We start from the raw sequence: 15,194 nt of genomic DNA on the forward strand, positions 1-15,194 counted from the left end.
TTACATTTTCCAGACCTGGCTGAACCCTGTGGAAGTGGTGTCAGGTGTCAGTAATAATCCAGCATGCTCTCCCACACCCCTTTCCCATTGATGGTTCAATGGCAGTGATATTTAATCCACCCCCCCCACCCCAGATAGTCAATGGTTGTGAAAGACCCCCCCCCCCCAATCTTCCCCTCCATTGGTGGATTTGGCAGCAGAGATGTATAGTAACTAAGTAGAACTACTTCACTACTGTACTTAAGTACCGAAAGGCAGTATCTGTACTTTCCTGGAGTAGAATTTTTTTTCTCCTACTTCCACTTTTACTTCACTACATTTTTTCGATGATTTCAATACTTCTACTCCGATATTTTTTTTTTGTGCTGCATAGTTACTCGTTACAATTATACAAATTACCACTGCCAGAACAGTAGATGGCAGGAAGCTCAAAAAAATGTGTATAATGTCATGTGTACTTTTGACTTTTTTCTTTAATAACTTTATCTTTAATAATTTTAACTTTAATAAACTTTTGACTTCTTTCTTTAATAACTACATAACACAGTACTTGTACTTTTACTTTCAGTACTTGAGTAGCAACATTTTAAAAAAAAATACTTGCAATACTTCAGTACAAAAAATGTTGAATACTTTAGTACTTCTACTCAAGTCACTTTTTGATCGAGCACTTCCACTTCTACTCAAGTCACTTTTTGATCGAGCACTTGTACTTTTACTCAAGTATGGGTTTTGAGTACTTTATACAACTCTGCTTGGCAGTGAAAGTTGACCATCCTTTTCCTGCTTTGGTGGTCATGGTAGTGAAAGTTAACCTCTTCCGTTGGTGGTTATGGCAATGAAAATAATATCCTGTCCCCCCTCCGGCAGAATGGGGTTAACTGTGCCCACATTAGAGTCTCTCTTTCAGTGCAGGGTGCTTGAACAGAGAGCACGTTCCAGCGCTCAGCACCCTTTCTATCTATAATGTGCCCAATAGCCCTCGAGCCAATCGCAGAGCTGGCAGGCTGCATGTTGGGCATTAAGGATGTAGTGCATATACTTTTTGTTTGTGTATGATTTAAATAGGCAACAAAGCATACTCAGGTGTGCGTGTAAATGATGTTGTGGACCTGTAGTGTAAATTTAACCTTCACCTTTAAAATTATGGAATAGTATTCATGAACTGCCTTTTAAACTCAGGCTTTCTTTCCATCACAGCCTCTGAGCAATTGAGAGCACAGTTTGCATGTGTTGTGCTCTTGTGGTTTGCACTTGTCTGAACAGCTGGTCTTTTCTAGAGAGAGGACAGGATAGAGCTATGAAAAATTGTAGAAGTGTTTGGGGCAGACTTCACTCGATTTTTACAAAAGGAGGTATATAAATTGATGTGTTTACAATAATGGAATAGTGTTCATGGACTGCATACAGTATTTAACCCTTTAAGATCTCATTTGTTAAATGTGCATTTTTTGAAAATTATGAATACAATTTTATTGTGCATTGTTTACATTTTGTTTTCATGAAAGATTTTCAAAATATTTAAGGAAACCTAAACATACTCAAGTTAAATTATGAGAACATTGGGGGCATTGGTCCTGAAAATTGTGCAAATGTTAAGTACAGTACTTGATCCCCTCCAGTCACTTGTGAGAGAAAAGTCAGACATAGCTTCCATATATTCAATTTATTCAAAAATTATACCTTAGCTGATAATACACATATCAATTTATGAATTTGGCTGTAGTCAGTTTTGTTCAGGTGATGAGGCCTCCTTGCAGGGGACCCGGGCTGTTAAAATTGCATCTTTTCCAACCTGATGTGCATCAGGGAATGGAACAGTCCTCAGTAAAAGCATCTCCCTGTGTTCACATTTAACATTCTTCAGTAAACAATACCAGTGGTGGCAAACTGTTCAGTTTTCTCATAGCATATGGCCTAATTGGGTTTCGATGAATTGGCAAAAAAGTTTCTATGTACTCTTATGTATAGTTCATGAATCGCAGCTTCTTGGTTATAGTATACTGGAAGTCTGCAGTGACATAATGATTATAGAGTGCTGTCTGTCCCTCTTATGGTGTCCTAACTTAAATTTACATTTTCTTTTACTTTCCTCTTGCCAGATTCAGTGCCCGTCTTGCCAATTTGTATGGTGTTTTAAGTGCCATTCTCCCTGGCATGAAGGTGTTAATTGTAGAGAGTACAAGAAAGGGGACAAGCTATTACGGCATTGGGCCAATGAGATTGAACATGGGCAAAGAAATGCCCAGAAATGTCCTCGATGTAAGGTGAGTAATTACATGTTTAGGTCATTATTGCATTTATGCTGGTAAAATAGGATTTCAATAATGCAAATGGTACTTGTAGTGCTTGTTTAGCTAAATGCAATGCAAAACACATTGCTTGGCATCCCTGGTTGTTGACTAATGCAGTTTTGGAGCTCATTGTCTGGAAAAAGTTGGCAGCTGTGCTTTTAGTGATGGATCCTTTGTTTTACTCAATGGAAGAGTCCAATAAAGGGAATTTCTGCTTTTCTCTGATTATATACAACCACAGTGCAATCGGACTTCTCATCATTGGATCATTGAGACTTCTCTGTGAATTGTTAGGCATTTGTTTTTTTTTTTTTTCTCTTCTTCATCTTTATGTATGAAATGCTTCTGATTAAAGCCTGGTACACACGGCCAAGTATTGGCCGGTTTATATATTTTGGGCACATGTTTAACACCCCATTCCTTTCAAAGCTTCTTCATAGCTTTGCAAAGTGGCAAACTTTGTGGAGCCAGTCTAAAAAGGACAATTTAAATGTTGTCGGACATTTTATTGACTTTCCAGAGACCATCCCTGTAAAGCCTTTACACCTTTTCTGGAAAGCCCTATCCTTTTTTAATCTTTTAATGAACTGTATGTACTGTCAGCTGTGGCCATAAGAGAGGGGAATAACTGATACATAACCCAGAAACTGTAACCCTTATCCTGGTGTATGCTTATCCCTGGCCAGGGGCTCAGAAAATACTGAATCCATAGACCACCAGGAAACTTCCAATTTCAAAATGAAGCTAGCAATGGTAGATATTTTTTTTTTCTGTTTATTGATGGACACAGCTCCTGATATTTATAACCATTGGGTTATACTTCCCCTACAGGAGTAGGACACTAGGCAGAAAAGAATTCTGGCTACACCCATGGGCAGTCCCAGGGGGTATACTCCCTCTCTCTGCTATAGCGACATAGTTTTTTTTTCTGCCTAGTCAGGAGTAAGGACCTATTTCTGTCACATGTTAGCCTGTAGTTTTGTTTGTATACTCTTACCTCCTTTCTGCAGTACTTCAACCTTGTTTCTTTTCACATGTGGTGTTTGACTTCTCTGTTCACCCTTGTGCGTTGCCTGCTCCATTGCGGGTTTATATCCTTTTCCTTTCTATTACTTCCCGGGTTACCTCCCTGTATATACACATGCTCAGTGCAGTCCTCCTTGCCTGTGCAAATTCTGTTCTCTGAGCTCCCATCTGTATACCCCTAGGCTATTATATCTGATGTCCTGTGTACTGACCCCGGCTTTGTTTCTCCGTCTATGTTCGTTTGCTGCCTGTCTTGACCTCGGCTTGTCTCTTGGATATCCTTAAAGTCTGCTGCTTACTCTGCACACGCCAGCGGTCTCCACATCTTCAGCTGGGTCTACCTGGGGGCCGCGACCTGGTTCCAGCAGGCTGGGGCTTAGACTCTGCGCCTTGGGGAATTCTGAGCTGGGGATCTATAAGGGCTCACTATCATAGATCTGCTGACAATTTACTTGCTGGGATCTTTGGTCTTGGCAAATTTTTTTTAGATAGAAAAAGTTTCCCTCATGGATTTTTTTCCTGTGCGATCTACAATCAACTGCCGAACTGGGCAACGAGCTGGATAGTCTAGATCCAGTGGTCACCCCAGTCTGGCCAGCGAGTGAGCGCAGACCTCAGCTCCGCGTTAGGTCAGCCGCGATATAGCCCCACTGGACCGGGGCTGGCCTGCGAGTTAAACTTCTCACACTAACTGGCAATGGGGGGGGGGGGGGGTGCGCCGCCAGCGACCTGAAGATCGACTGTGCAGGGGGAGTTGTTCCTGGTGGGGGCTCCTGCCAGGGCCCCCCGTCCGGCCTAAATCTGTCCTTGAGGCCTGGGTCCCTTGTAAGCCTCGGTGTGCCACCATTTTGTTGTATCCTGTGTTTCTATACATGGTGGCCATGTTTGTGCAGTCCGGAAGACGTTTTCTTGTGGTTTGCCAATGGAAACAGTGGTGGCCATGACAGTGGAGTCCTGTGGGTGCCAATTTCGGCAGTGGGAGCCCCTCCTCATCCCCTGGTGCTGGCTCCTGGACCTGCGGGTCCCAACCATCCATCTATGCAATGACTGCGGTCCTGGATTACATTGTGTCCCTGGTGGAGATGGTTTGCCGCCGACGGGCTAGAAAAAATGCCCCCTGCCTCATCTGTCTCAGTTCCTGAATTTGTTTTGGCCACTGCGGACATGGGTCACCTTACTGGGTCTGCAACCACGCGCCTAGAATCCCCTGATAGTGAGGATGATTCCTCCACATCTGCGACTGCGCACGAAAAGGCGCTGGTGGATGCACTGGATGTATTTGTGCATGACACCCTGAAGATGAATGAAGCAGCTGAATCTGCGACAGAGGCGCGGTTGCCCTTTGGCACTCACAAGCCATCCAATGTTTCCTTTACCCGCTTATTTTGACAGAATTGTCGCTAAAGAATGGGGAAGACCAAAGCTTCCCCGTGGGGTCCCTAAGCGCTTTATTAGGTGTTACACCTAGGAGGAGTCCAACTGAATTGTGCCATTAGTGCTGGACCTTCCGGTTTACAGAATAAACAAGGCAACCATGATTCCGGTTGAAGAGTCCCCGGCCTTTAAGGATCCGGTTGACCGGAGGACGGGGGCTGTGGCCCGTACTATGTACACTCTGGCTGGTTCGGTTATTCCATAACCCTTGTGACGCAAACTCTGACCGAGTGGGTTAAGCTTCTACACTGTGACCTGCAGGGGGGAACAGCTCCCCCCTGCCTTTGCCGAGCTGGCAGACCAACTGGTTCAGGGGCTGCAGTTTTTCTGTGATGTCTATTTGGATGCAGCTCCCCTGTTGGCTCGCCTCTCTGTTTTGGCAGTGGTCCTTCAGCGTGTCTTTTGGCTTAAGTGCTGGTCTGCGGATCAGGCTTCAAAAAAGGCTTTGACTGATCTTTCTTTTCAAGGAGATCACCTGTTTGGAGCTACCCTGGACATCATTAAATGTCTTCACTGGTTTCCGGACCTGTGGACTTCCCAGATGCAAGACAAGTGGGTCCACGAAGTCATTCGGTCCGGCTACAAGATTGAGTTTCACTCTTTTTTTTCCCCTCCAATTTGCACTTGTCCCCAGACCGCTTACAATGGCCTGTTTAGGGCGGTACAAGACCTGTTCCTTCAAGTGGTGATTTCCCAGTTCCAACCTTGGACCGTTTTCAGGGTCTTTACTCAAATCTATTAACAGTTCCAAGGAATTAAGGCAAAGTGCATCCAATCCTGGACCTCAAGGTGCTAAACTGCTTTGGGGGGGTACAGAAGTTCAGAAGAGAGTCCATACGAACGGTGGTGGCATCCCTCCATCAGGGGAATTTCCTTGCCTCTATCGATATCAAGGATGCCTACCTTCACATTACAATATGTGCCAGTCACCAGCGTTTTCTCCACTTTGCTGTGGGAGAGGAGCATTCTCAGTTTATGGCTTTACCCTTTGGTCTCGCATCTGCTCCTCGGGTCTTCACAAAAGTGTTATAACCAGTGCTAGCTTTGCTATGCCAACGGGGGATCACAGTACTGGGCTACTTGGACAATTTCCTTCTACGAGGTGAGTCTCCCTCTGCTCTGGTGGAGAACCTGGGGATCACAATGCGAACTCTGCGGGAGTCCAGCTGGATTCTGAATTTTCAGAAGTCTGCTCTGGTTCCCTCCACAAAGCTGGACTATCTGGTCCTGACTCTGGACTCTGCCTTAGCCAGAGTGTTCCTTCCTCTGGATAAACTCCAGAAATGGCAGGCTGCAATTCACCTCCTGCTATCCAACAAATGGTCATCCCTCCAAACTTGCATGCGGGTGCTTGGCCTGATATTGTGTCTACCTTTGAGGCGGTTCGGTTAGCACAGTTCCAATACGAGGTCCCTGAAAAGGGAAATCCTGACCAAATGGGACAAGACTCCGCAGTCTCTAGACAGTCACATCCGGCTGAGTCGGGGCATGAAGAAGTCCCTGATATGGTGGCTTCATTCTCTGGCGCTTCGGCTAGGAAAATCCTTTCTCCCATTGTATTAGACAGTAGTCACCATGGATGGCAGTCTATCCGGCTGGGGAGGCATCCTTGGCAAACCTTCTGCTCAGGGGATCTGGACGCTGGAAGAGTCTAGACTTCCGATCAAGGTCTTGGAACTCTGAGCGATCAGACTGTGTCTGGATCATTGGACAGATCGTCTTCAGGGTTGTCCAGTGTGCATTTAATTGGACAATGCCACAGTTGTGGCTTATGTCAATAACCAAGGGGGCACAAGAAGTGTCCTGGCGGCTTTGGAGGTAGCCGGAATTCTAAGGTGTGCAGAACAGTTTGTTCCAGCCCTCCTCGCCATACACATTCCCAAGGTGGAAAATTGTCAGGGGGGTTAACTTAATTGGCAGGCGTTGGGCCACGGGGAGTGGCCCCTTTATCCGGAGGGGTTTCATCAGCTGTATCTGCGGTGGGGCACCCCTGAGGTGGATCTGTTGGTGTCTCGGCTCAACGGAAAGGTGCAGAGGTTTGTGGCTCTGTCACGGGATCCTCTGGCGGACGCCACAGATGCGCTGGTGGCCCCATGGGGTCAGTAACGTCTGATTTACGCCTTCCCTCCACTCAAGCTTCTGCCAAGACTTCTACGCAGTATTGAGGCAGAAGGGATTCCTATCATCTTAGTGGCTCCGGACTGGCCTCGTCAGGCTTGGTGCGCCGATCTGGTGCAGCTGGTCGCCGACTTTCCATGGCAGCTTCTTCTCAGGGGGGATCTGCTGTCTCAAGGACCAATCTTCCATCCTGCTTCACAGTTGCTGGCTTTGACGACTTGGCTGTTGAACGCCAGGTGCTGAAGGATAGTGGTTTATCGGAGTCGATTTCTACACTGTTGAAACCTAGGAAATCTACCTCTAGGAAGATCTACCATCCTACGTGAAAGATGTACTTTGCATGGTGTGAGTCTCTTGAGGTTTCTTCCTCGCTCCTTCTCGGTGGCTCGGATCTTAACTTTCCTTCAATGGGGGGGGTTTAACAGAAATTGGCCTTAAGTACCATCAAGGGCCAGGTGTCGGCTTTGGCAGTCCTCTTCCAACGACCTTTGGCCACACACTCCTTAGTGCATACCTTTCTCCAGTGCGGTCTCCGTTGCCGCCTTGGGATCCTAATTAGGTGCTTTCAGCACTACAGAAGCCACCCTTTTGAAAATATTCAGGAAATTCCCCTGCTTACGCTGTCCCAGAAGGTGGCCTGGCGGCGTTATCCTGTCCATCTTACCTGGTGATTCACAGGGATAAGGTGGTTCTTCTCCCTTGTTCGTCGTTCCTTCCAAAGGTTGTCTCCAATTTTCATTTGAATGGAGACCTTGTGTTGCCTTCCCTGTGTCCCAGGCCTAAACATCCTAAGGAAATTGAATTGCATGCTTTGGATGTGGTCCAGGCAATGGGGTGTACCTGGCCGCTACAGAGTCTTTCAGGAAGCCGGACTCTTTGTGCTCACGGATGGACCTCAAAAAGGGTTGTCCGCTTCCTCTGTGACCATTTCCAGCTGGATCAGACAGACGGTGGTTCAGGCCTATTCCATCAGGGGTCAGGTTCCTCTACTAGGGCGCTTAGTGCGTCCTCGGCTTTCCGTTATCAGGCGTCAGTGACGCAGGTTTGCAAGGCGGCCACCTGACTCTGATGTTTATTGACGGACACAGCACCCACCCCTCTGTGGAGTTATAATTCTCCTGACACTGTTTGTAACACAGCTGAGTGGCTATTGCAGAGAGAGGGAGTATACCCCCTGGGACTGCCCATGGGTGTAGCAAGAATTCTTTTCTGCCTAGTGTCCTATTCCTGTAGGGGGCAGTACAACCCAATGGTTATGAATATCAGGAGCTGTGTATGTCAATGAACATCAGAGAAATTAATTTAACGGTAAGTCAAAAATCCCCTTTTTTTTTCTAGTATAGGTTTTCTTTAAAGAGGAAGTAAACCCTCCTCTGACACTTTTACCTATAGGTAAGCCTATATTAAGGCTTACCTATAGGTAGTGTAAATATCTCCTAAACATGTACCGTTTAGGAGATATTTACCTTACATGCAGCCAGTGACGTCACTGGCGCATGCGCTCTAAAGGAACGGCCGCTGGTGCCGTTTCTTCAGAACCCCGTGCCGTGACCGTCAGCTCCCATGCGCGTGTGCGGGAGTGACGTCACCGCGGCTCCGGCCAATCAGATGGCTGGATGCCGTGATCCCAGAAGACGGGCGACTGGACATGTCGCCCATCATACAGGTGAGTGAGCCGCACGGCGGGGGCTCGTTCTTAGGTAAGTATTTCATAATGAGCTAGTATGCGATACTAGCTCATTATGCGTTTCTCTTTCAGGTTACAGGAAAAAAAAAAAAAAAAAACGTTCATGGGTTTACAACCTCTTTAATGTAATACACATCATTACTCTTAAAGGTAAGTAATTGGCTAGGAACACTACTAATGTCATCTCTGAGATGGCAACAAGTAATACTGATGGGACAGCCCTGAATTTTAAGCCCCACCGTTGCAATGCAAAACGAAGTGAAGGAAAATGTATATTAAATATTACATTTTGTCTAGTGATGACACTTTTAGTTTAGAAGGGGCAATAGAGGGACTAAAACATCATCACTGCTTAGTTTGCTTTTCTTGTGTATGTAAGATGTGCTGCCAACTATTGAGTATAAAAGCATATACGCTGAAAGGAGCAGTTTTGTTTTTATTTTGAGGTACATTTTCCTCTGAGGACCACAAGCAATGCTCCACAGGGACTGATCTAACCATTTTGTGCATTGCTATGTATAGAAATGATGTTATCATACGTGGTGAGATTCTCCACTGGGTCAGCATGTTAACGTTAATGCTCTTTTAAGAACAGAGATACTTTGACTTCCTAGATGTCCGATTCTTCTCATATGAGCATCTGTCAGCGGATTGCTCTCTTAATGCAGATATGTCAAAGCATTCCATGTCAGAATCCTTTCAGCTGCTCTTGTGTAATCGGGTGAAGGTGATAGGTGAGCTGCTCTCTCTCTGTTCTCTTTTGTCAGCAGGATTGCTTTGGATCTGTATTTACACTCAACGTCACTCTCCCATTAATAATTTACATGGCATTGCAGCAAAAGACTGCTTTGTAACCAGAGGTTTTTTACTGGGCTAGTCTTTCTTCCCAAAAAACCCACAAGTGGTTATCTGTTTTCCAACAAATGATTATCATTCGAAGTGTTTTCTACTACAGCACTAAAGTAATCTTACACCTGCCCATTTCTTGACCTTCTAACCATCCCTTCCTCCACGCTACAATGCAACTCTGCTCCATCCACAGTGGTTTTATTTTTCATCTCTGTGTCTTCCGTATGTGATCTCTGTGTTTTTTCCAAGGACAGGGCTGACAACTGATTGGTCTTTGAGATAAATGCTTTTGTTTGAGCAACACCTATGATTTGACAAAAGGCCAAAGTTTACAGTTTCACATTGCCTGAGGTAAAAAAGCCTCGATGGCCATCTGATCAAAGCAGGTGGGGAACCCCCAGTAATGAGCCCAACTCCGGTGCAGTCCTGAGCAGACGGAAAAATAATAAACACACTTTGTTATTGATTGCTACCATTGTTTGGAGTGTGTTAATAGGAGGGAGGCGTTCTGTTTTCAGATGAAACACAAGATGATCTTCAGTGTTTTCTATAATCTTGTGCTATAATAAAAGCTACAGAGGGCAATCATTGAGCTAGATTTTGTGTAGGCAACTACTTCGCTAGCATTTTAGTGTGTTGAGGCGTTCACTTTTAAGTGACTTTCAATGGTCCTCAAAGCCCAAAAATGCACCTGTGCTATTTTCGCCATTGTTGTACATCACATTCAACAGAGCATTCAAATTTGTGCATTGTTCTGCCCTTTAGCACAGCTGCATTCATTTCTACTGTATATATGTTTTTTGGGGGGTCTGTTAGAATAAATAGTATTGCACCATAACACCACATACAGCAGGTAAAATTAGTATTCAACACACCACCATTTTTCTAGGTAAATATATTTCTAAAGGTGCTATTGACATGAAATTTTAACCACCTGGGGGTAACAACCCATGCAATCTATACATACAAAGAAACCAAAACAAATAAATTCATAAATTAAATTTTTGTGTAATAAAATGGAATGACACAGTATTGAACACTTGAAGAAAGAGAAGTGCAAAAAGGCATGGAAAGCCAAGACACCAGCTGAAATCTATCAGTAACTGGAAAGCAACCCTGCCTCTTGTCAGTGCAAATTAGTATCAGCCGTTTCAGTCTCAACTGGTAGCCTCTAAAAAAGTGTCTAATTTTTAAGGTGTCACACAAAAAACATCTCATGATTGGCAAAAGCAAAGGGCTCTCTTAAGATCTTTGCAACCTTATTGTTGCAAAACATACTGATGGCATTGGTTACAGAAGGATTTCTAAACTTCTGAATGTTCCAGTGAGCACTGTTGGGGCCATGATTTAGATGTGGAAAGAACACCATTTCGCCATAAACCAGCCAAAACCAGGTGCTCCTCACAATATTTAGGTAAAGGAGTGAAAAAAAAATTATCAGAAAAGTTGTCCAAGAGCCAAGGATCACTTGTGGAGAGCTTCAGAAAGACCTGGAATTAGCAGATACAATTGTTTCAAAGAAAACAATAAGTAATGTACTCAACTGCCATGGCCTGTATGCACGCTCTTCATGCAAGACTCCATTGCTGAAGATAAAGCATGTCGAAGCTCGTTTAAAGTTTGCTGCACAACATTTAGACAAGCCTGTGAAATACTGGGAGAATATAGTCTGGTCAGATGAGACCAGAATTGAACTCTTTGGATGCCATAATACACACCATGTTTGGAGGTCAAATGGCAAATGGATTTACCAGGATGATGAAGATGAAATAAGGGTGGACATTTCAGTAAGATATTGATCCTAAACACAAAGCCATGGAAACTCTCAATGGGTTTGAAAGAAAGGAAAATAAAGCTGTTAGGAAAGCCCAGCCGATCACTTGATTTGAATCCAATAGAAAATCTATGGAAAGAACTAAAGATCAGAGTTCATAGAGAGGCCCATGGAACCTTCAAGATTTGAATACTGTGTGGAAGAATGGGCCAAAATCACACCCGAGCAATGCATGTGACTAGTTTCTCCATACAGGAGGCATCTTGAAGCTGTCATTACCAACAAAGGATTTTGTACAAAGTATTAAATACATTTCAGTTAGCGTGTTCAATACTTTTTCCCTGTGTCATTCCATTTTATTACACATAACCTAATTTCTGAATTTGTTTTAGTTTCTCTTGTATGTATGTATGTATGTATGGATTGCATTGGTTGTTACCGACGTGGTTAAAATTTAATGTAAATAGCACCTTTTAGAAATCTACCTATTAAAATGGTAACGTGTTTCATACTTATTTTACCTGCTGCATGCTGCACATTGCTCTACTTTATTTTAATGTGTTAAAATGTATGATTTGCCTTCTATTATGGCAAAGAAAAGGTGTGGAGCCAGCCTAGGTGATATGAATATTTTGAAAACGTGGTGAGTCCAGAGAGGCAGGCTTGATATAGTGTGTATGGCAGATAGATATCCATGTTTATAGTGTGTATGGTAGATAGATATCCATGTTTGTTAGCTAATAGGGGATGAAGAATCATGTTAAGATGAGCTGCATTTTCTCATTCTTTTTGGGGTAATGCAGATGTTTGCATTCCCTGAATATACAGCATTCAGCCGTCTGTCCTAGAACACCTAGGCCTTGTTATTGGGCCACAGAAACCAATACTGTATTCTCTTGATATTTTACCAGTCCATTTTCCCTGTCACCTTCACAAATGTAATCCGGATTAGCAGAAGGATTACAGCAGTGGGTGGGATAAGCAGTTGGAGAATGGAATAGCCTGTATTGTAGAACAGTTGGAGATTGAGAAAAGATCAAGTATTTGGGAGGAGTGATTATATATTACGTATGGATTATATAGTTTACCAACTGTTACTGCTACATTCATAGAATTAGAATTCACACATTTTTATTTTTGCATAGATTAGCCATATGTGTGTGAGTGGGTGATTTCATTATTATGTTTATTTTATGACCATCTGGCAGGATTGCTGTTGGTGACCTGGAAGCTATAATAAACCTCTTACCTACCTGGGCAATTCAGATGGACCATATGATCACTATGAAATGGATAGGCAGATGTTACATTCACTTAGAACCAAATCTCTGATCAATGAGTAAGCCTAGTGATGAAAGTTGTTGCTATGCAGAGTAAAATTTTTAGCCCTTCTATTTCCTTCCCTGCTTATGAATTTGTCTTAAAGTGATTCTAAAGGTTGTAAGTTAAAAAATAAAATAAAATACCAAACATGTTATACTTGCTGCTCCATGTAATGGTTTTACACAAATTAGTCCTGGCTCCTCCCCCCTGCTAAGTGCCCCCAATAGCAGGCTCGCTTCTGATCCATACTCCTGTCAATGGACATTGCCCATTCACACACGGAGCGCAGCTCAGCCCTGCCCCCTACTCTATTCATTGGCTCACTGGCTGTGATTGACAACAGCAGTGGTTCCTGCTGCTGTGTGAGCCAATGAGGGGAGAGAGATCCAGGACAGCCGCTGCTCTGATGCACTTCACTGAATCGAGATGGTGCTTAGGTAAGTATAAAGGTGGGTTGGGGGGGGGGGGGGGGGGTTGCACCCAGAAGGTTTTTTTACCTTAATGCATTGAATGCATTAAGATAAAAAAAAACTTCTGCCCTTACAAACATTTTAATGATTCAGTTTGAATTTCACAGGTCTTTGACAGGTTTTATTGAAAGCCTATATGTGTGCAACCCATTAAATACGCAGTCAGAATACATACACATTGTCTATGTATGATCTAACTTACAAACCAACAAATATGCAATCCTGTTTTCTATTCCAGACAACCCTGCTAGACATTTTAGCCAGGTCATGACCATTCCCTTTTTCCAAGTACCATTCGGAAGATTTACAGCACTGTTCAATGCTGTAAAGACTGATTTATTAACTGTTCTATGCCTTCCTTTTCCAATATTTGCCAGGGATGATTAGCCAGTGCAAAGACAAATTGAGATACTATTTAAAAGACATTTAGGTGTTTTTAATGTGCCAGCTGTACATGATATTGCTTACAGTAGAGCTTTGTGCTCTGTAGTCTTCTGTCCAAACATTGGTTGCAATATATACTTTCCATAAACATAAAGGTTACCTAATTGATATTACTCCATTCAGATTTCCAGCATTGGCCAGATTTCCAGCAGAGTTTTGCATGATGCTTTGTCTTTTATAAAAAGTACACTTCCAGTTGTCTTTTAACTTTCTTTAAAGAAAGTCGAATAAGTCTTTAATAGTGAATGAACTGTTGTGATCTGTTCTCAAACTGCGTACGAAAAATCAGATTTTCGTACGATCGATTCAAAAGCGTTTTTTTTTTTGTGTACGGTTTTCTGATCATGTGTACGGGCCTTACTAAAACTGGAAAGTGCAAAATCTGATGCAGCTAGTAACCTAACATCAGCTTGTTCAAATATAGTTGTAAAGGCTGAAGTTTGTTTTACTTTCATGTGTTCTATGCATCAAGGTAAAAGGAAATTCTGTTAGCTGCTCCTCGGACAGCCCCCCTAATACTTACCTGAGCCCCCGCTCGATGCAGCGATGTGCATAAGAGCTTTGGCTGTCCATGGGCTCCCTCTCCTCATTGGCTGAGACAGCAGCGGGAGTTATTGGCTCCCACTGTTGTCAATCACAGTCAGTCAGCTCTGTGTGTCTTATGGACTCCTAGAGCAGGGCTCAGAAGCTAGCACACATCAGTGCCCCTTTAGCAAGCAGCTTGCTATTGTGGGCACTGGTCATGGGGGAGGAACCAGGAGCGCCAGTGGGGGACTGGAGGAGAAGAGGATTGGGGCTGCTCTGTGCAAAACCATGGCACAGAGCAGGCAAGTATGACGTTTTTTTTTTGTTTTTTTTTTTAGACAAACCTTTAATACCACTTTAAAGTGGAACTATACTCTCCTTGAATCCAGCGATGTCCCCCCAGAACTGCCAGCCACTGATCTTTTCTGGTGGGCTGTTTCTGGGACACTTTTTTGCCGACCACTGTCAATAGCCAGGCAGAGATGACGTTACTTTCACACATGGGCAGGAGTTCCGTTATAGTCATCATTGCTGAATTTGTGCTGTGAGCAACTCTTACGCAGCTTACTGTACAAGACAAAGCATGTCTCTTCTGCATTCAAAATCCTGCCTGTTCGTCCTTTTTTATTTTGGAGCCTAAAGTTCCACTTTAAGGTTTCATAAAAAAAAAAAAAATGGCAGCGGATTGGTTTCTATGCAGAGCTTCACTAGATTTTTTGCACTCTCCAGTTTTGGTAAATCAACCCCTTAGAGTTGATTCCGACTTACAGTGCATTATTTTGCATGTGAACGTGCGTTGTAGAAAGTTAGTCCATTTAACAACTGCCAACACTCCACAACGCAACTGTATGGACTTGCATATTTTTTTAATACAGTGTACCACAGATGTTAACACAGGTGTTCACATCTGTGTGTAATGGCGTGATTGAATGCACATGCGTAGTGATGCACTCACAAGGCGTGTTGGGTGCTATTCAAAATGAACAGTATCACAACACATTGCTGTCAGTTTTGTGCATTACCATGCTTAACAGCAGCACACAGATGTGAATCAATCTTTTAAGTAAGTGTAAAGTAAATGTATCCACATGCCTGCAAGGAAGCAAGTATTTTCAAAAGGAGCAGGGTAATCATCATCATCATCATCATATTTGTATCAGTATGGGTTATTTTAAACAGCTGTAAGTATCCTAGGAGATCTGATACCAAAGTCAATCTGAAATATATTTATTTTTTATTTTATTTTTTTA

The 15,194-nt window shown here is 43.4% G+C and overlaps 1 protein-coding gene across 1 annotated transcript in view; it reads left to right on the forward strand.

Annotated features, from left to right (window-relative positions):
* Window positions 1-15,194, forward strand: part of RNF217 (ring finger protein 217) — a 144,901-nt gene that overhangs the window by 114,376 nt on the left and 15,331 nt on the right. Inside the window, exon 3 of the mRNA XM_082252273.1 lies at window positions 2,103-2,267. Coding sequence (XP_082108399.1) covers window positions 2,103-2,267 — 165 coding nt within the window. The remainder of the gene's footprint in view (window positions 1-2,102; window positions 2,268-15,194) is intronic.

The sequence above is a fragment of the Pelophylax lessonae genome (assembly GCF_965119305.1).
Source record: "Pelophylax lessonae genome assembly, chromosome: 3".
In the NCBI taxonomy this organism is placed as follows: domain Eukaryota; kingdom Metazoa; phylum Chordata; class Amphibia; order Anura; family Ranidae; genus Pelophylax; species Pelophylax lessonae.